The sequence below is a fragment of the Heptranchias perlo genome, chromosome 2, assembly GCF_035084215.1.
Source record: "Heptranchias perlo isolate sHepPer1 chromosome 2, sHepPer1.hap1, whole genome shotgun sequence".
Taxonomy (NCBI): Eukaryota; Metazoa; Chordata; class Chondrichthyes; order Hexanchiformes; family Hexanchidae; genus Heptranchias; species Heptranchias perlo.
The window spans coordinates 93,284,945-93,307,139 of record NC_090326.1 but is presented as its reverse complement, the minus strand read 5'-3'; the positions used below and the strand labels follow the sequence as shown (position 1 = coordinate 93,307,139).

General features: G+C 43.1%; 1 protein-coding gene across 4 annotated transcripts in view; it reads right to left on the bottom strand.

Moving 5' to 3' along the window:
• Positions 1–22,195, bottom strand: part of pdk4 (pyruvate dehydrogenase kinase, isozyme 4) — an 85,197-nt gene that overhangs the window by 30,036 nt on the left and 32,966 nt on the right. For all 4 annotated transcript variants that reach the window (XR_010966987.1, XR_010966985.1, XR_010966986.1 and 1 more), the window contains exons 7-10: positions 16,563–16,639; positions 15,550–15,648; positions 10,790–10,900; positions 8,921–9,034 (exon numbers count right to left, since the gene is read on the bottom strand). Coding sequence is in view for 1 of the 4 variants with exons in the window: in XM_068004265.1 (XP_067860366.1) it covers positions 8,921–9,034; positions 10,790–10,900; positions 15,550–15,648; positions 16,563–16,639 (401 nt within the window). In the remaining 3 variants the exon portion in view is untranslated. The remainder of the gene's footprint in view (positions 1–8,920; positions 9,035–10,789; positions 10,901–15,549; positions 15,649–16,562; positions 16,640–22,195) is intronic.

The following is a 22,195-nucleotide window of genomic DNA, read 5'->3' as shown; positions in this document are numbered from 1 at the left end:
ACAAATTTATTGGAAGTCTTTGAAGAAATAATGGGTGACAATGGAAGTTCTATGGATATATATTTAGATTTCAGCAAGGCTTTTGATACCGTGCAGCTCCAACAACATTTAAGAAGCTCGACACCATCCAAGATAAAGCAGCCCGCTTGATTGGCACCCCATCCACCACCCTAAACATTCACTCCCTTCACCACCGGCGCACTGTGGCTGCAGTGTGTACCATCCACAGGATGCACCGCAGCAACTCGCCAAGGCTTCTTCGACAGCACCTCCCAAACCCGCGACCTCTACCACCTAGAAGGACAAGAGCAGCAGGCAAATGGGAACACCACCACTTGCATGTTCCCCTCCAAGTCACACACCATCCCGACTTGGAAATATATCGCCGTTCCTTCATCGCTGGGTCAAAATCCTGGAACTCCCTTCCTAACAGCACTGTGGGAGAACCGTCACCACACGGACTGCAGCGGTTCAAGAAGGCAGCTCACCACCACCTTCTCAAGGGCAATTAGGGATGGGCAATAAATGCCGGCCTCGCCAGCGACGCCCACATCCCATGAACGAATTTTTAAAAACCGTACCGCAACTAATTAGTCCACAAGATGTCATGGAACAGGAGGCAAGATTCTGAGGTGTACTAAAAATTGGCTAAACCAGAGAAAACAAAGGGTGGTTGTGAATGGAGCCGCATCAACATAAAAAGTAGAGTGAGCCTTTGACTTAGTGCTGACATCCCTGCCTCTGAGTCAGAAGGTGCAGGCTTCCAGCGGAGACCGGAGCTCTGGCTCTGAATTCTGGGTTGACATCCTGCAGGATACCCGCATTGGTGGGAGCTCATAAAACCCTCCCAACACATAGGACTAACCACCCTATCTGATTTTCAGGGGATATGAATGGAACTAGGGAAAATAAATTGGAAAAATTTACTAATAAACAAAGAAATAGAAAATCTGCGGGAAACATTTTAAATGGTGATTACACCCGAGCAGGACCTTTATCTGAATGCACGTAGCATTCGTAACAAAATGGACGAGTTAACGACACAAATAACGACGTATGGGTATGATCTTGTGGCCATTACAGAAACATGGCTGCAGGGTGACAACGACTGGGAATTAAATATGCCAGGGTATTTAACAATCAGGAAGGACAGGCAGGAAGGAAGGGGAGGTGGGGTGGCTATGTTAATAAGGGAAGGAATCACTGTAATACAGAGAAAAGATATTGGGACAAAGGATCAGGATAATGAAACAGTTTGGGTAGAGATAAGGAATAATAAGGGGAAAAAAACACTCGTGGGCGTAGTATATAGGCCTCCTAATAGTTGCAACTCTGCTGGAAGAAGTATTAATCAGGAAATAGTCGGGGCATGTAATAAGGGAACGGCTATAATTATGGGGGATTTTAACTATCATATTAACTGGACAAATCAAATTGGGCAGGGCAGCCTTGAGGAAGAGTTTATTGAGTGTATTAGGGATGGATTTCTTGAGCAGTATGTAACTGATCCTACAAGGGGGCAAGCAACCTTGGACCTGGTCCTGTGTAATGAGCCAGGGTTAATTAATAATGTCCTAGTTAAGGATCCCCTTGGAATGAGTGACCATAACATGGTTACATTCCATATCCAATTAGAGGGTGAGAAGGTTGGTTCTCAAACAAGTGTACTGAGCTTGGATAAAGGAGACTATGATGGTATGAGAGCGGAATTGATTAAAGTGGACTGGGAAAATAGTTTAAAGGGTAAGATGGTACATGAACAGTGGTGTTCATTTAAGGAGTTATTTTACAACTTTCAAAAAATATATATTCCACTGAGGAAAAAAGGGTGTAAAAGAAATGACAGCCATCTGTGGCTAAGTAAAGAAATTAAGGATAGTATCCGACTAAAAACAAGGACATATAAGGTAGCCAAACTTAGTGGGAGGATAGAAGATTGGGAAGTCTTCAAAAGACAGCAAAAAGTAACGAAAGGATTGATTAAGAAAGGGAAGATAGATTATGAAAATAAATTAGCAAAAAATATAAAAACAGATAGCAAGAGTTTCTACAGTTATATAAAAAGAAAAAGGGTGGCTAAGGCAAACATAGGTCCTTTAGAGGATGAGACCGGGATATTAATGGTGGGAAACATGGAGATGGCAAAAATGCTGAACAAATATTTTGTTTCAGTCTTTACGGTAGAGGACACTAAGAATATCCCAACACTGGACAAACAGGGGGCTCAAGGGGGGGGGGGGGGGGGGGGGGGGGAGGAGCTAAATACGATTAAAATCACTAAGGAATTGGTACTCAGTAAATTAATGGGACTCAAGGCGGATAAATCCCCTGGACCTGATGGCTTACATCCGAGGGTCTTGAGGGAAGTGGCAGTGGGGATTGTGGATGCTTTGGTAATAATTTTCCAAAATTCTCTGGACTCGGCAAAGGTCCTGGCAGATTGGAAAACTGCTAACGTAACACCCTTATTTAAAAAGGGTAGTAGGCAGAAGGCTGGAAATTATAGACCAGTTAGCCTAACATCTGTGGTGGGTAAAATTTTGGAGTCTATTATTAAGGAAACAGTAGCGGAACATTTGGATAAACATAATTTAATAGGACAAAGTCAGCATGGCTTTACGAAGGGGGAAGTCATGTCTGACAAATTTGCTTGAGTTCTTTGAGGACATAACGTACAGGGTGGATAAAGGGGAACCAGTGGACGTAGTGTATTTGGACTTCCAGAAGGCATTCGACAAGGTGCCACATAAAAGATTATTGCTCAAGATAAAGAATCACTGGATTGGGGGTAATATTCTGGCATGGGTGGAGGATTGGTTATCTAACAGGAAGCAGAGAGTAGGGATAAATGGTACATTCTCGGACTGGCAACCTGTAGCCAGTGGTGTTCCGCAGGGGTCGGTGCTGGGTCCCCAACTCTTTACGATCTATATTAACGATTTGGAGGAGGGGACCGAGTGTAACATATCAAAGTCTGCAGATGATACAAAGATGGGAGGGAAAGTAGAGAGTGAGGAGGACATAAAAAACCTACAAGGGCATATAGACAGGCTGGGTGAGTGGGCGGAGATTTGGCAGATGCAATACAATATTGGAAAATGTGAGGTTATGCACTTTGGCAGGAAAAATCAGAGAGCAAGTTATTATCTTAATGGCGAGAAACTGGAAAGTACTGCAGTACAAAGGGATCTGGGGGTTCTGGTGCAAGAAAATCAAAAAGTTAGTTTGCAGGTGCAGCAGGTGATCAAGAAGGCCAACGGAATGTTGGCTTTTATTGCTAGGGGGATAGAATATAAAAACAGGGAGGTATTGCTGCAGTTATATAAGGTATTGGTGAGACCGCACCTGGAATACTGCATACAGTTTTGGTCTCCATACTTAAGAAAAGACATACTTGCTCTCGAGGCAGTACAAAGAAGGTTCAGCTCGGTTAATCCCGGGGATGAGGGGGCGGACATATGAGGAAAGGTTGAGTAGATTGGGACTCTACTCATTGGAGTTCAGAAGAATGAGAGGCGATCTTATTGAAACATATACGATTGTGAAGGGGCTTGATCGGGTGGATGCGGTAAGGATGTTCCCAAGGATGGGTGAAACTAGAACTAGGGGGCATAATCTTAGAATAAGGGGCTGCTCTTTCAAAACTGAGATGAGGAGAAACTTCTTCACTCAGAGGGTAGTAGGTCTGTGGAATTTGCTGCCCCAGGAAGCTGTGGAAGCTACATCATTAAATACATTTAAAACAGAAATAGACAGTTTCCTAGAAGTAAAGGGAATTAGGGGTTACGGGGAGCGGGCAGGAAATTGGACATGAATTTAGATTTGAGGTTAGGATCAGATCAGCCATGATCTTATTGAATGGCGGAGCAGGCTCGAGGGGCCGATTGGCCTACTCCTGCTCCTATTTCTTATGTTCTTATGAGAGTCCCGAAGGAATATATCCCACTAAAAAGCAAGAACAAACTAGCCAGTAATGATACACCATGGATGAATAAAGAAATAAGGGCAGAATTGAAACTAAAGAAAAATGCATACACTAAGTACATACACAACAAAGGAGAGGATGACAAAAGGGATTACGAAAGGTTAGGAAAGAAGTTTAAAAAAAACATTAGGAAGGCAAAGAGAAACTATGAAATTAAATTATAAAAGGAATATAAAAAAATAAAGTATTCTACAGACACAAATAACAAACTCACAGGTAATGACAGCGAAATGGCAGAAATATTAAATAATTACTTTGCCTCAGTATTTATTATGGAGACTAATATGGTGGGCATAACATTAGAAGAAATCAAAAAAGATATAAAGACACTTAAGATAGAAAGGGGGGAGATTAGTTTATCAATTATCAAACTTAAAGAGGATAAAACTCCTGGTCGGGATGGATTGCATCCACGCATATTAAAAGAAGTTAGGGAAGAGATAGCAGAGGCACTATTACATATACATAAAAATTGATTAGAAAAGAGAATAGTGCCAGTGGACTGGCAGACAGCTAATGTGATTCCTATATTTAAAAAAGGGAGATAGAACCAGTCCAGGGAACTATAGACCAGTTAGCTTAACGTTGGTGGTAGAAAAGAGAATGGAATCTTTACTCAAAGACATGATGGAAAACATCTGGAAACCGAAAAGAATAGTCAGCACGGATTTCAAAAAGGGACGGTCATGCTTGACCAACCTTACTGAATTCTTTAAGTAACAGAAAGGGTAGACAAGGGTAATACAGTAGATGTAATATATTTGGGTTTTCAAAAGGCCTTTGATAAGGTATCGCATTGTAGACTCATGGCTAAGGTCAGAGCATGTGGATTCAATGGACAAGTAGCAGAATGGATAACAAGCTGGCTACAAAACAGAAAATGGAGAGTAGGCGATAAAGGTAGTTACTCAGACTGGCAAAAGGTGAGAAGTGGTGTTCAACAAGGATTGATGCTGGGACCACTGTTCACCATTTACTTCAACAATTTGGACTCAGATCGGAAATACAATTTCAAAATTTGTGGACATCAAATTGGGGGTTATGATTAATACAGAGGAGAACTGCCACAAAATACAGGAAGACATTAATAAACTTGCAGAATGGGCATGTAATTGGCAAATGAATTTCAATATAAATAAGTGTGAGGTATTACATTTTGGTAGGAAGAATAAGGGGCTGCATACTGCCTGGATAATAAGTCTGAATGGGGTAGAGGAGCGGAGGGATCTGGGAGTACAGATACACAAATCACAAAGTAGCGACGCAGGTTAATAAGGCCATGAAAAATGCAAACCAAGAACTGAGGTTCATTTCTAGAGGGATAGAATTGAAAAGCAGAGAAGTTATGTTAAACTTGTACAGAACCTTGGTTAGACCACACTTGGAGTACTGTGAACAGTTCAAGGACATAGAGGCACTGGAGAAGGTGCAAAAAAGATTTACTGGGAAGATACCAGAACTGAGAGGTTACACCTGTCAGGAAAGATTGAGCAGGCTGGGGCTCTTTTCTCTAGAAAAGAAAAAGACAGAGGGATGACCTGATAGAGGTCTTTAAGATTATGAAAGGGTTTGATAGACAGACGTAGAGAAGATGTTTCCACTTGTGGGGGATACCAGAACTAGGGGCCATAAATAAAAGATAGTCACTAATAAATCCAATAGGAAATTTGGAGAAACTTCTTTATCCAGAGAATGGTTAGAATGTGGAACTCATTACCACAAGGAGTAGTTGAGTAGCAGAGATGCATTTAAGGGGAAACTAGATAAACACATGAGGGAGAAAGGAATAGAAGGATATGCAGATAGGGTTAGATGATGTAGGGAGGGAGGAGGCTCGTATGGAGCAGAAAAACCGACATAGATCTGTTGGGCCGAATGGTCTGTTTCTGTGCTGTAAATTCTACGTCTACGTCATTCTAAATCGGCTGGTTTAAGATGGTTATGACCAGAGGAGTGTTCACATTGCGGCCTGTCAGACTGTTAATCAGCCTGTGAATCCTTTCACTACTTCACACCATCCTCCAAAGAGAGCGTGAAGATACGAAAACAACAACATAAGGTGTCACTAGCAGGGATCAGTGCAGGGTACATTATTGTTTACAGTGTATTTAAGTGATTTGAAGCCGGGGACAGATACAGCTGTCTAAATTTGCAGATAATACTAAGTTGAGAGGGGTTTGAACAATAGCAAACAGCAAACCAAACACAAAGTGACATTTAATGTGGAAAAATTAAGGTAGTAAGTCTAGGGAAGGGAAATAAACTGCACAAATATAAACTAAATGGCTCTAGGCTACAGGACACAAGAATGGGAAGGGATCTGGGGATATTGGTGGATAGCTTACTGAAACCAATATCGTACTGTGCAGCAGCAATAAAAAAAAACTAACTGGATCTTGGAATGTATGCCCAAGGGATACGATGCAAATCTTGGGAGGTGATAATGAGTCTGTACACCTGGAGTACTGTGTACAATCATGGGGTGGAACTTTCAACTTCAGAGGGGGTGTATAAAAGGCGATATTAGATCAGACAGACTTCAATGGAAAGGAAAATCAGGCAAAGTGCACAACAGGCGGACGCTCCGATATCACCCGTTTTGCGCCATCTGTGGAAGTTGAAAGTTCTGGTAAAGTTCTTTGTCCAACAGCAAGGTTATTCAGGCATTGGAGGCTGTGCAGAAAAGGCAACTGATAGCTAGCTTAAGGCATCTGAGCTGCAAGAGATTAAAAAACCTGGGATTGTTTACAATGAACATAGGAGTAGGCCATTCAGTCCCTCGAGCCCGTTTCGCCATTCAGTTAGATCATGGCTGATCTCCATCTATCTGCCTTGGTTCCGTAACCCTTAATATCCTTGCCTAACAAAATCTATCAATCTCAGTTTTGAAATTTTCAGATTTCCATTACCCTTTGTGTGAAGAAGTGCTTTCTGACATCGTCCCTGAACGGCCAAGCTCTAACTTTAAATGCCCCCTTGTTCTGGACTCTCCCACCAAAGGAATCATTTAATCATCTTAAATACCTCAATTAGATCACCCCTTAATTTTCTATATTCAAGGGAATACAAGCTTAGTCTATGCAACCTGCCTCATAATTTAACCCTTTTAGCCCCTGTATCAATTCTGGTACATCTGGGCTGCACTCCTGCCCTCCCACCCCCAAGGCCAATATATCCTTCCTGAGGTACGGTGCCCAGAACTGAATGCAGTTCTCCAGATGGGGTCTAACCAGAGATCTGTACAGCTGTAACATAACTTCCACCCCTTTGCATTCCAGCCCTCTTGAGATAAAGACCAACATTCCATTAGCCTTTTTAATTATTTTTTGTACATGTCCACTAGCTTTTAGTGATCTTTGTCCTCGGACCCCTAAATCTCTGCTCATCCACAGTTCCTAGCTTCTCAACATTTAGAAAATACTCTGATCTATCTTTCTTAGGTCCAAAGTGGATGAACTCACACTTTCCCACATTGAATTCCATCTACCACAGTTTTGCCCATTCACTTAATCTATCAATGTCCCTTTGTAACTTTCTGCTCCCATCTACACTATTTACTCTTCCCCTAACTTAGTGTCATCAGCAAACTTAGATATATGGTTCTCTATTCCTTCATCCAAGTCATTTATAAATAGTGAAAAGCTGTGGCCCTGGTACAGATCCCTGGGGGACACCACCAGTCACATTCTGCCAATTTGATTACCATTTATCCCTACTCTCAGTCTCCTACAACCTAATCAAGTCCCTATCCAAACCAATAGGTTGCCTCCATTTCCATGCGCTCTCATTTTTGTTAACAGTCTCTTATGTGGAACCTTATCGAATGCCTTCTGGAAGCCCATAAAAATATCATAGACACTCCCTTATTTACTATGTTAGTTACCGCCTCAAAAAATTCAACTAGGTTCATTAGACATGACTTACCCTTTACAAATCTATGCTGGCTCTCTCTGATCAGCTCATTTGTCCAAATGCTCAGTCACTCTTTCCAGAATAATAGATTCTAATAACTTCCCCACAAATGACATTAGACTAATAGGCCTATAATTTTCTAGTTTATCTATCTTACCCTTCTTAAATAGTGGGGTGACATTGGCAATTTTCCAATCCAAGGGACAATTCCTGAGTCAAGAGAGCTTTGGAAGATCATGAAGAGAAGACTCAGGGGAGATATTATCCAGGTATTTAAAGTTCTTAATTAAATCATGGTATGTTGGAGATTGCATCAAACTCTAAAATCAGGGTCACAGGCTCAAACTTAGAAGTGGGAAATTGCACACAGTTTATATTACCTTACGCAGAGGATGGTGCATGTATGGAATGGAGTGCCCAGGGCAGTAAGTAGTGTGGAAAATTTTGAAGGGAGAATTGAACTGATATTTGAAGGAGTGAACGATTGAGCGGCATTTGTTTTTTGGATTGGCCAAAAGGACAACAGAATCTTTTCCAGTCTTTACTTTCTCATGTCCTTTTGAAGCAAACTGTTTATAATGCTCTCCTAACAGTAGAAACACGTGACTTCGCTTTTCAGTGACAAGTTGCTAACTAACGACATTATGCACAGTATAATAATCGCAGCCATTGAAGAGCTACATCAGATTACTCCACTTGATGCAAGAAACAAAAACTCATTGTATCTGACCTAAATCCACTAGATAAGTTTAGATCAAATTTTTAAACAAAATTCAACATATGTATGATTTAAAGTTGTCAATATGACATTTATTGCACTCATCGAAGAACTATATATAAAGTTCATTTGTGGAATACTGTATTGACCAGCTTCATATACAGCATCTTCTACTTCTTTAGTTAACTACACCCTCAGCTAAAGGCAACATTTTCTGTGTTTGTAAATTCTTTAAAGAAAATTAAAAGGAATGGTAAATCTTCTATATCTGCACATCTTTATATAAAATCGATATTTTACAATACCTTTAAATAAATAACAGCATCTGTACCATATCCTTCCATTGAAAACAGGTTAAGATCTCCTTGAAAATACATAGCATAGAGGCGAGAAATAGGGAGACCATAGCCAAAGCCAGCCTGTAAAAGGAGTAAAACCATTAATCTTTCCGGCATCCAATAACAAGACTTAAAGTACTGTATCTTTCAGCAAAGTAGTTATAATACACAAAGAAACTGCTTAGTATAAACTTTTGAAGCAATAAAAAAAGTTTTATAATTTATTACTGAATTCCAACACCCTTGGAGGTTGATATTGTGACTGTCTAGTGTGCAAAGGCATTTCAGACAGTTTTCTGCTGTGAGAGCACACATTTACTGCCCAGCCCTTAAAACTGCATTTTCTGGACTGAGCAGCACATCTCAAATCTTCCGAATACAATTAGATTTTTAAACTGACTCATAAATAAAGTGTGTCCTGGGGAGTTCACAACGTCTTCCACGATACGACTGTCAATAATACTCTTCGTTAATTAGAAGTGAAATTACCCGTGTCTATACTAGTTTCCTGTGCATGAAGTTAATCACATTAATTTTTGTTTCTCCATCTTCAATGGTATAATAAACACAACCACAGCCAAGTCGAATAAAATGATTCAATTATAGCTTCACAGTGTGCCTTCATCCAGTTTTTTAGATTCATGCATAAATTGATTCCTGGGATGAGAGGGCTGTCCTATGAGGATTGAGTAGATTGAGCCTATACTCTCGAGAGTTTAGAAGAATAAGAGGTGATCTCATTGAAACATACAAGATATTAAGAGGGCTTGACAGGGTAGATGCTGAGAGGATGTTTCCCCTGGCTGGAGAGTCTAGAACTAGGGGACAGTCTCAGGATAAGGGCGTCGGACATTTAGGACTGAGATGAGGAGGAATTTCTTCATTCAGAGGGCTGTGGATGCTTAGTCATCGAGTATATTCAAGACTGAGAGAGATAGATTTTTGGATCCTAAGGGAATTAAGGGATATGGGATCAGGTGGGAAAGTGGAGCATTGGATTGCAGAAGCACCCCTATAATGCTTTGTCATTCCTGATCTGCTCAAGTTACATCTGGTACCTCCTGCACAATAATTATTTCACTGTCGAACAAACAGGCTTTGCCGTCATTACTCCAAGGTTATATGGTTTGCACCAAATGCACATTTAGCTTCAAGAAGGGCCTTGTGCAGGGGTGTCCAACTTGCGGCTCTGAGTTCTGGCAATCTGACTCTTGAAGCCCTTTCAACTCAATCTTATTTCTTATTCGCTGTTTGTCCCGTATGAATTTTATAAGCCTGGGGGTTTGGAAAGGACTGTGTTTGGCACTGTTGCCCCACTGGTAAATAAATCCCAAGTCAGAACATGTTGATCCATTAATATTGGCAACTTGAGATGTATGCAAATTAATGGGAACAGAGAGTTAAATTTTAAATATTACCCACAAGACTCCATGGTACATTCCTACGCAGCCCACAAAAACAAAAGCTTGGACACCACTGGCCTCGTGGGTAAAGCCATCACCTGGTATTCCACCATGCCAAACAGAACAGAGAATCCCAGATACGATTACTCAATGGCCTTGGGCGAAGGACGGGAAAAATTTAGTAGCTGAACTTCTTGCTGCTGATCACCATTCTTCTGGAAAATGTGTGTGCAGCATCGGATGAGAACAAAATTGGGCCCTCCACAGCTGAAATCTGACACACAACATCTAGGTTAAAGAATGAACAAGGTACAAGAGGGCTCCTGGCATCTGTGTACTCATGCCCCAGCAAAAGTCAGCACTGTAAGGAGATGAGGGGATAAATTTGAAGGTGGAAAAAGAGATGCACACTTATATGCAAAGACTTCCTTACCAGAGGTGCAGTATGGAAATTCTGCACTACTGGTCTAGGGGCTGTAGAATACATGTAACTGAACAGTCGATCAATTTTACGGAGAGGAACGCCACCACCTCTGTCGGAAATCTAAAAGAATAGGTAAATATAATCAAAAAAAGAAAGTATAAATAAATAGCTAGCAAAATATATTCTTGTCAAATTGGAATACAAGTCAAGCATATATTCTGCCAAATAGATTCACAAGATAATAATGAGGGTGAGGAAGGCCATTCGGCCCATTTGATTCATTCATACAGAGAGATCCGAAGGCCCCCCCGCCCCCACCTCCTCCCTCATTACATCCAACTACTTAAAATTATTCCAGGGTTTTTGCCTCAACTACTCTATCTGTGTATTTGATTGATCAATCTATGTGAAATAAAAAGTTCTGCTACCTGTCCTAAAAGTATCCTCCTCTAGTATAAACCTGCTTCCGCTAGTTCTACTCCTATAGTTTAAAGTAATATTCTGGGTTAACTTTTTCTAATACCTGTAACAATCTTATATACCTCTAATACCTCTCAGACACCACCATGTGTAGCACTTTACATTTGTCTGCATTATGTTTCATCTGCCATTTTCTGCCCACATCTTGTCCAACTTATTCTGTAGTTTCTGAGCTGCCTCCTCCAATTGCACGGCCCCTCCTAGTTTGGCATCAACTCAAAATGTTAATGCGAAGTGGTCAATTTCTGAATCTAGGTCGCTAATGTAAATTAGAAACAGTAGTGGTTCCAGCACTGAGTCCTCAGGCATCACACACAGTATTTCCCCCTTCCCATAGAAACAGGAGTAGGCCATTCAGCCCTTTGAGCCTGCTCCGCTGTTCAATATGATCATGGTTGATCCTCTATCTCAATACCATATTCCCGCTCTTTCCCCATACCCCTTGATGCCTTTTGTGTCTAGAAATCTATCTAGTTCCTCCTTAAATATATTCAGTGACTTGGCCTCCACAGCCTTCTGTGGTAGAGAATTCCACAGGTTCATCACCCTGAGTAAAGAAATTTCTCCTCATCACAGTCCTAAATGTCCTACACCATATCCTGAGACTGTGACCCCTCATTCCAGACCCCCAATCCAGGGGAAACATCCTCTATTATCCCAACATAATTCCTCTAACGAGAACTTGTTTCCTATCCTTCAGCCAGTTCCTTATCATTTCCCAGGGTTTACCCTGGATTGCCACAGCTTTGAGTTTAATTAATAGCCTTTTGTGTATCATAGAAAATTTACGGCACAGAAGGAGGTCATTCCGCCCATCGTGTCCGCGCCGGCTGAGAAATGAGCCATCTAGCCTGATCCCACTTTCCCGCATTTGGTCCGTAGCCCTGCAGGTCATGGTTCTTCAGGTGCACAAGAAGGTTTTTTTTAAAAATGAGTTGAGGATTTCTGCCTCTACCGCCCTCTCAGGCAGTGAGTTCCAGACCCCCATCACCCTCTGGGAGAAAACATTTTTCCTCATTTCCACTTTAATCCTTCAACCAATCACTTTAAATCTATGCCCCCTGGTTATTGACCCTTCTGCTAAGGGAAATAGGTCCCTTCCTATCCACTCTACCTAGGCCCCTCATAATTTTGTACACCTCAATCACCCCTCAACCTCCTCTATTCCAAGGAAAACAACCCCAGCCTATCCAACCTGGCATCATAGCTAAAATTCTCCAGTCCTGGCAACATCCTCGTAAATCTCCTCTGCACCCTCTCTAGTGCAATTACATCCTTTCTGTGATGTGGTGACCAGAACTGTGCGCAGTACTCAAGCTGTGGCCGAACCAGTGTTTTATACAGTTCCAGCATAACATCCCTGCTTTTATATTCTATGCCTCGGCTAATAAAGGAAAGCATTGTGTATGCCTTCTTAACCATCTTATCTATTTGTCCTGCGACCTTCAGGGATCTGTGGTCATGCACTCCAAGATGCCTCACTTCCTCTACACCTCTCAGTATCCTCCCATTTATTGTGTATTCCCTTGCCTTGTTTGCTCTCCCCAAATGCATTACCTCCCACTTCTCCGGATTGAACTCCATTTGCCACTTTTCTGCCCATCTGACCAGTCCGTTAATATCTTCCTGCAGTCTACAGCTTTTCTCCTCACTATCAACCACTCAGCCTATCTTTGCGTCATCCGCAAATTTCTTAATCACACCCCCTACATTTATGTCCAAATTGTTAATGTATACCACAAAAAGCAAAGGACCTAGTATCGAGCCCTGCGGCATCCCGCTGGAAACAGCCTTCCAGTCACAAAAACATTCGTCGACCATTACCCTTTGCTTCCTGCCACTGAGCCAATTTTGGATCCAATTTGCCACATTCCCTTTGATCCCATGGGCCTTTACTTTTTTGACCAATCTGCCATGTGGGACCTTGTCAAAAGCCTTGCTAAAATCCATTTGGACTACATCAATTGCGCTACCCTCATCGATCTTCCTCGTCACCTCCTCGAAAAATTCAATCAAGTGAGTCAGACATGACCTCCTCTTAACAAATCCGTGCTGACTGTCCTCGATTAGTCAGTGCCTTTCTAAGTGACAGTTTATCCTGTCCCTCAGAATTGATTCCAATAATTTGCCCACCACCAAGGTTAAGCTGACTGGCCTGTAATTACTTTGTCTATCCTTCGCTCCCTTTTTAAACAACGGTACAACGTTAGCAGTCCACCAGTCCTCCGGCACTATGCCTGAATCCAGTGACGTTTGGAAAATGATTGTTAAAGCCTCCGCTATTTCCTCTCTGGTTTCTTTCAACAGCCTGGGATACATTTCATCCGGCCCTGGTGATTTATCCACTTTCAAAGATGCTAATCCCCTTGATACTTCCTCTCTCACTATGTTTATCCCATCCAATATTTCACACTCCTCCTCCTCCTCCTCAACTTCAATCCCTGAATCATCCCTCTCCTTTGTGAAGACAGATGCAAAGTATTCATTAAGAACCAAACTCACATCTTCCGCCTCCACACACATTTACCTTTTTGGCCTCTAATAGGCCCTACTCTTTCCTTAGTTATCCTTTTGCTCTTAAATGTATTTATAAAACACTTTTGGGTTTGCTTTGATTCTACCTGCTAATATTTTTTCATGCCCTCTCTTTGCTTTCCTAATTTCCTTTTTAACTTCACCCCTGCATTTTGTATACTCCTCTAAGCTTTCCGTAGTATTAAGTTCCCGGTGTCTATTATAGGCTGTCTTTTTCTGCCTTATCTTACCCTGCTTCTTGACATCCAAGGGGCTCTAGATATGGCAGCCCCTTCCTTTTTCTTTGTGGGAACATGTTTACCCTGAACCCCTTGAATCACCCCTTTGAATGGCTCCCACTGCTCTAACACTGATTTACCTTCAAGTAGCTGTTTCCAGTTTACTTCTGCTAAATCACTTCTCAGTTTAGTAAAATTGGCCTTTCCTCAAGTGAAAACTTTAACTCCTGCTCTGTCTTTGTCCTTTTCTATAACAATGCTAAAACTAACTATTATGATCACTACCACCAAAATGCTCTCCCACTACTACTTCTTCCACCTGCCCCTCTTCGTTTCCTAGAACTAAATCCAGAACTACCGCCCCTCTCGTTGGGCTTGCTATATACTGGCTAAAAAAATTCTCCTGTATGCAATTTAAGAATTCTGCGCCCTCTATACTATTCACGCTGTTTGTATCCCAGTTAATATTAGGGTAGTTGAAAGCCCCTACTATTACTGCCCTATTGTTTTTGCACTTCAGAAATTTGCCTACATATTTGCTCCTCTATCTGTGACTGTTTAAGGGTCTATAGTACACTCCCAGTAGTGTGACAGCCCCTTTTTTGTTCTTTAACTCAACCTATAAGGCCTCATTTGATGCTCCTTCTAAAATATCATCCCTCTTCACAACTGTAATTGTTTCCTTAACCAAAATTGCCACCCTCCCTCTTTTTATCCCCCTCTCTATCGCGTCTGAAAACCCTGTAACCAGGGACGTTGAGCTGCCAGTCCTGCCCCTCCTTAAGCCATGTTTCTGTAATAGTTAAGATATCATACTGCCACGTGTCTATCTGTGCCCTCAGCTCGTCCACCTTATTTCCTATACTCCTTGCATTGAGAGAATACATTTAAAGACTGCCAAACTCCTCTGTTTATTTTCTAACCTTCGTTCCCTCTGCCTTCCAGACTCACTCACTAATTTTCTGCCTTCCATTTCCAGTTCTGACTTTATCCCATCTGAATCCACACTCAGGTTCCCATCCCCCTTCCAAGCTAGTTTAGAACTTTATCAAAACTCTCTTGGAAGTTGAGGTAAACCAGATCATAGGGCTTCTCACAGTCCACTTGAGTTCTCACTTTCGCAAAGAAATCAAGGAGGTTGGCCAGGCAGGATCTTCCCCTTCTGAATCCATGCTGACTGCTGTTAACTAGGTTATTGTTGTACTGATGATCCTCAAGTTAACACATAATAATCAGTACGTTTTTTTTTAAAGGAATACAAAACTAATGAATCTGTAGTTGCCTTTGTCTATTTTATCACCCTTTTTGAATATGGGCACATTAGCTTGGTTCCAATTTACTCTTACCTCTCCTGTGTTCAATGACTCCCTCATAATTATTGTCAGTGCTTCACAAGTCTGTTCTATAGTCTCTTTCAGGCACTCTGTGATAAATGCCATCTATCCCTGGAGATTTATTTGTTTTGAGCCAGTCTAGGACTTTCATCTCATTTATAACAATGTCATTCAGGCAAAAAAATGGACTCATTAAACTTACTTTAACTGTAAGGTCTTCAGTTCCTAAAGCGACCATTACTTTAATAGGAGGAAGAGGGGTGCTGGCTTTGTTATACTCCACTGTAGCTCGCATTGCATTCTGAAATAAAACAGAAACCCAGTGACACACTTTATATAGGCATTCTGATATTTGTGGGGTAATTTTCTGATTGGCACTCCTGGTGGGGAGCCTCGCAAAACTAGGTGTAATTTCTGACATGTGCTACTGCTGGGCAAGGTTCCCACTCTCTCAGGAGCATGAAAATGAAACATTACCCTCTTGGTCTCAGTTCAGATGAAAAAGGCAATATCCTGTAGCATCTAAACGTCTATAAAACTTAGTTCTACAAAGCCTGTACCCAGCGAAGTTCTGCTCTAGCCAGATTCTCTCCCATCCCCCCTCAAATATTGGAGCCATGTTTTTATTTGAGAACATTCTTTAAGATAATTTTATCCAGTACAATTCTCACAGCTGATGTGAAATTAATTCCAAACAAAAAAACAAATCTGATCTGAAAACAAATAAATATCCAAATATTAATGGGAACCACATAATTGCAGGGCTAGCTGGATTGTTCTTGCAGAGAGCTGGCACAGACTCGGCAGGCTGAATGGCCTCCTTCTGTGCTGTAACCATTCTATGATTAACTGTGAAATGCACTTGACTGCTTTACCAGAAGTACAGCAACAGTGAATTTCAAATTACAGAATTGACTTTAGGGGGAGCTTTCGAATTCCCACACCGCACCTGAGGAATGAGGAAGCCTCCGAAAGCTTGTGAATTTCAAATAAAATTGCTGGACTACAACTTGGTGTTGTAAAATTGTTTACAATTGTCAACTCCAGTCCATCACCGGCATCTCCACATCTGTGGATTACAATTGTGACCCCCCGTATTAAACTTCATTGGGTTTACCCATCAAACTAAATAGCTTTACTCACATACTCTGTTGCCATGCTAACACACTTCACAATTACAGTTGACACTCTCTGCAACAGGTCATTGATCCTTACCTTAAAAAGTTCAAACAACATGTGGTACAGATGGGAAGGAACATAGACAATTTGAATAGGATGCCCCGAGGATTTTCCTTTGGGAGAGGAGGGAAGAAAATTCATAAATGTAGATACTGACAATTGCTTTTCTGTACTTAAAAGATTATAAAAAGGTCAATATTTACTTCTGCTTTATTTTTAGTTATTTACATTATATTAAAATAAATAAACAGCAGTGTTAATTGTGCTGCCAATTTGTTCACAATTTGTTCATAACGTCAGTACTGAAAAGACTGCAGTTTTCAAAATCCACACTTCACATTTAAATAGCAAATTTGGTTTTCTGTAGCTTTCTTAGTGAGTAGAATTAGAGAAATATACAGAATATTTAGTTCAGGATTTGCAATAGCTACTCAAATCTTTTGATTTTAAAAAGTTCTCAAGGAGCTAGCTGTCCATCCAGTTTTGGTTTTGAGTAGGGTATTTGTACATTTCTAAAACATATAAACCAAAAGTCAGATTTTAAAAATGTTTTTCCCATACATTTTTATGAATCACAAGATCGAGGGTTCAAGCCCTGCAACAGGACTTGAGGGCATAATCTAAACAGACGTTTCAATGCAATACTGAGGGAGCGCTATGATGTTGAAAATGCCATTTTTTGTTGGAGATGTTAAACAGAGGCCCTAACCCTTGTTCAGGTGGATGTAAAAGATCCCATGGCACATTTTCAAAGAAGAACAGAGAGTTCTCCCAGCATCTTGGCCAATATTCATCCCTCAACCAACACAACCCCAACAGATTTAGCTGGTCATTCATCTCATTGCTGTTTTGGGACCTTCCTGTGTGCAAATTAGCTACTGTGTTTTCCTGCATAACAACAGTGACTACACTTCAAAAGTAGTTCAGTGGCTGTGAAGCACTTTGCGATGTCGAGAGGTTGTGAACGGCGTTATAGTTCATTCCATTTAATTCAAAGGCGCTTAATTCAATTTATCCAATAATTCAATTTTTTTAGCACTAAATTCCCACTTTGATGTTTTTTTCTACACTGTATAATTCATTTTTTAGTGCAATGAACAATTTCAAATTATGAGTTGACTGTACATCAGTGGAACTTTTCTTATGATGTATTAGTTATATAGGTTTTCAATTAATTTTCAACAGCAACAAAGGAAGCACCGGGAGTCAAACAATGACCAGATTCTGCTCCATGACCAGTTTTGCACTTGCCAAAGATATTTCAACTCAAGTGTACAGGGAGAAAATTGAAATCAGAGTCATAATTAGAATTCTACATGCACTAAAAATAGGATGTAATTATACTTAAAAAATCAAATCAAATTAAAATAGAACCTACTAAAAAACCAAAGATTTATTTTTGGGGGACTGAGTGGAGCAGTGAGTTAGCACAGTGTTGTGATACCTTTAGGTCTTGGGTTTGAATCCAGCCCAGACTGATGAAACAAAGTTCTCTCTGTGCTGTCTCGAAGAGTCTTGTGTAAATTGAGTTTGGGCAGCGTCAACCCAGTTCCCTGGTGCAGTACTGACACTAGGGGCTTGAAATTGGACTTGCGCCAGAAACAGGTGTCAAGTCCGCAGAGCAATTGCTCTGAGCGCCGGTCCACACCGTGCCAAATTCAGCACTGGAACTTCATCTGTATTTAACTGCCGAGCTGCGGGAGTCAATCGGGCATCTCAATGTAGCTCACCGGTTTAAAGGTCACCAATTTGGGCCAGCTGCGACACTGGCACGTGTTGGTACGTTCTGGGGGGAGGTAAACGGAGGGGATGAGAGTGTAATCCTACGACGGCCCGCAATAGTGCTGTGGCGCCAGGAATAGGCTCCACATTCAGGTAAGTAAGTAAAACATTCAGGGAATATTTTACCTTCCTCAGCACCAACATTCACTGCCATGTTATTAATGTCCAACTCGGTGACACCTGCCCAGTCATGTTTTTAATAGCATTTTCTCATCAAGGTGAATCTGTGACGCTAGATTACTTTAAGAACTGTTTTAGGTCTACTTGCAGTTTCACACACTGGCCACTGGGCAACATTGTACAAAGTCCTCTTCTCAGCTCAAGCATAATCACCACCACATGTTTAAATAGTGCCTTTCTCATCAAAAAACGTCTCAAGGCGCTTCATGGGGTATAATGGGGTATAATGAAAAAATGGACACCATGCCAAAGGAAGGATTAGGAGGGTAACCAAAAGCACGGTCAAAGAGGTGGGTTTTAAGGAGAGTCATAAAGAAGGAAAGGGGGTCGAGATGCAAAGAGGATTTGGGAAGGGAATTCCAGAGAGTGGAGCTCAGGTGGCTGAAAGCACAGCTGTTAATGTCATTGGTGGAGTAAAGGGGGTGATGTACAAAAGACCAAAGTCAGAGGAAGAGAGAGTTGGGGGGGGGGGGGGGGGTGTTCCAGTTCTGGAGAAGGAAATCCCGGAGCGGGACCGGAGCCCGCCTCGAACCCGTGCTCTTCCGGGTTCCCCACTGACGCGCCGGCGTGTGCACGCAGCCCCCGCTGGTGGGAATCCCACAGGCAATTAAAGCCAGCGGGATGCCACTTGAACGTATTTATTTTGCTTGTTCAGGTCATTAACTGACCCGATTAAGGGATTATGTGAGGAGGGGTGGGATTTTAAAGCAAACTGGGACTGTTTCCCACACTGGGGGAAACACTCCCAGCTGCAACAGGTCCATTTGACAGGTGGGGGGGGGGTGTGGGGGGGGGGGGGGGTGTGGTGGGGGGGGGGGGGGGGGGGGAGAGAACCTCACCCATTGCAGGAGGCCACTCTGTCACTTGAAGTCTCCGAAAGCTTGTGAATTTAAAATAAAATTGCTGGACTATAACTTGGTGTTGTAAAATTGTTTACACTTGGGACAAAGTTTGGCCTCCACCGCCCTCCTCCTGACAATCAAAGTCACCAACGTGCACACTTACCCCGGGGTCCAGAGACATATACCTACCTTGCGGACCCCCTCAGATGTACATCTTCTGGATGGGGGCCGCCGTAGCTGCAGTCATGACCTCCTCGGAGGGCGAACAGCATCACCAGCCTCGCCATCCACGCCGTCCACCTCTGACACGTGGAGCTCCACAACAGAGTGCTGTGACACATCCACCTGTACAGCGGGTGGGAGGGCTACCGCAGAGAGATGCGTCGCAGAGGGCACTACCCTCGCCACAGGGTCCACAGACCGAGGCTCAGCTTCCTGGACCTCTCTGAGCAGCAGTGCACACGGAGGCTCGGAGTTACTCGACATGTAGTCGTGGACATCTGCAGCCTCCTTCATGCCAAGCTGCTCCCAGCTGGCCCGAGCACCATCTTCTTATCTGTCGCTGTCAAAGTCACCACTGCCCTCAACAACTTCTCCTCCGCATCCTTCCAGGGTGCAACTGGGGACATCGCCAACGTCTCTTAGCCGTCTGCACAAAAGAGGCCTGCAAATACACCTACACCCACTCTGCAGTGACACAATGGGTGTCATCAGTTGTGGGTCTTCATAGTGATCCTCAGGAAAGGGCATTATTGCACAAACCAGACAAGACTCGCGAAGACATGGCAGTAGTGGTGCCAATATATGATGGGAGTTGCTCAGAAATTAAATATAAGTAACAACCATGACAAACCCTCAAACACCCTTGTGCATCCCCTTCATGCTCACGACACGTTTGCCTTGCGTTGCCTACTGCACATATCTGATGCATGCCCTGTGGCTGCAGCACGGGTAGTGGCAGGTTGAGTGAGGCTGACCGTGAAAGAGATGCACGAGAGGGTGAGTATGAGATAGAGCCATGAGATTGTATGAGGATTGGGTTGAGTGGTAGTGGCGGGATGAGTACTGGCGAGGTGAGTAGGCGGAGGTAAGATGAGGATGAGGTTTGAGTGAGTATGAGGGGTGATGTGACAGAGTAGTGTTGGCAGTGCAGAAGGAGATGTGGGGTGGGGGCGGTGATGTGGAACACGGAGTGTAGGGGAAAGAGTAAGTGTACTCACTTTGGCTGACCTACTGAGGTCATTGGAGCGCCTCCTGCATTGTATGCAGATGGGCGATATGTTGGTGGTGCAGGTGACCTCCTCTGCCACCTCGAGCCAGGCCTTCCTGGTGGCAGAGGCAGGCCGCTTCCTCCCGCCCTCTGGGGGGGGGGGGGGGGGGGGGCGGGGAAGATCTCTGTCCTCCCCCTCCTCCTCACCCCATGTATTGACACCTGGAGTGAGGTATCATTAAACTGGGAGCAGCCTTCCCCCTGGGCTGCTCCATGCTGTAATTTTTTCTATTTGTTGCAGCATCTGTCAGTGGAGGACTGCCCCTTTAAATAGAGCTCCTTCAGCTGACAGATTTTACTGCGCATGTGCAGCCCGCCCGACGCGCAGATCAGCAGTGGGGAACCCGGAAGACAAGGTAAGTGGATCCAATTATGCTACGATCGCGCGGGGAGCTGACTGTCGCCGGGCGCGCTACCCACGTGCCCGATAGCCGCCCCCCCCGCCGAGAACCCGCAGCCCTGGTAACATCGGGTCCATCAAGTCTGGAGCTGATAGAAAGGCAAGTATAAGGGTTTCAGCAGCAGAGTGACTGAGCTGAGGTTGAAGCAGACGACGTTGTTAAGGTAGAAGTGGTCTTAATGATAGATTGGATGTGGGTTCAGCTCTGGGTCGAATAGGATGTTGAAATTGTAAATGGTCTGGTTAGAGCGGCTGGGAGGGGGTTGGAGTGAGTGCTAAGGGTGCAGAGTTTGTGGTGGGGGCCAAAAATAACGGCTTCAGTCTACCCAACATTGAGCAAGAGCAAGTTTTGGCTCATCCAAATCTTGATGTCAGAGAAATAGTCTGACAACACGAAGACAGTCGATGAGTCGAAAGCAATGACGGAGAGATAAAGCTGGGTATCATCAGCATACAGGTGAAAGCTAATCCTACATTTGTAGATGTTTCCAAGGACAGCAAGTAGATAAGGAAGAGGCAGCAACCAAGAATGGATCCTTGGGGGATTCCAGAGGTGGCGATGCAGAGTGGGAAGGGAAGCCATTACTAGACATGCTCTGGGTTGCAATGGAATAGTTAGGTATGGAAGTATGCCAGAGCTGGATGACAGAAGAGAAGCATTGGAGGAGAATGGCATGGTCAATGGTGCAGAAAAAGAGGATGAGAAGGGGTAATGCATCATGATCACAGTCAGAGGAGTTTGTTTATGACTTTGATTAGGTCTGTTTCGGTGCTATGAGAAACAAAGAAGCAGACTAGAGGTATTTGAACAGGGAGTTACGGGATGGGAGATGATAATGCATTCGAGGACATAGAGTGGGAAGTGAGGTTGGAGATGGGGCAGTAGCTGGTAAGGACAGATGGGTGAAGGATGGGATTTCTGAGGAGGGGGGTGATTACAACAATTTTGAGAGGGTAAGAGTCAGTGCCTCATGAAAGGAAATCACTGATGGATGCCAGCTAGCATGGGGGCTAGGGAAGGGGAGTTGGGTGGGATAGAGTTGTGTAGCTAGAAGATCGAGGAAGGAAGTGGATCTCATGGGTGAAATGAGCTTGGAGAGGCAAGGTGGATGGGGAGAAACCACAAAATGATGAGGGTTCAGAGTGGGTGGGAGACTGGGGAGAGGTTGGGGCTGAGGCAGGCAGAAACAGTGAA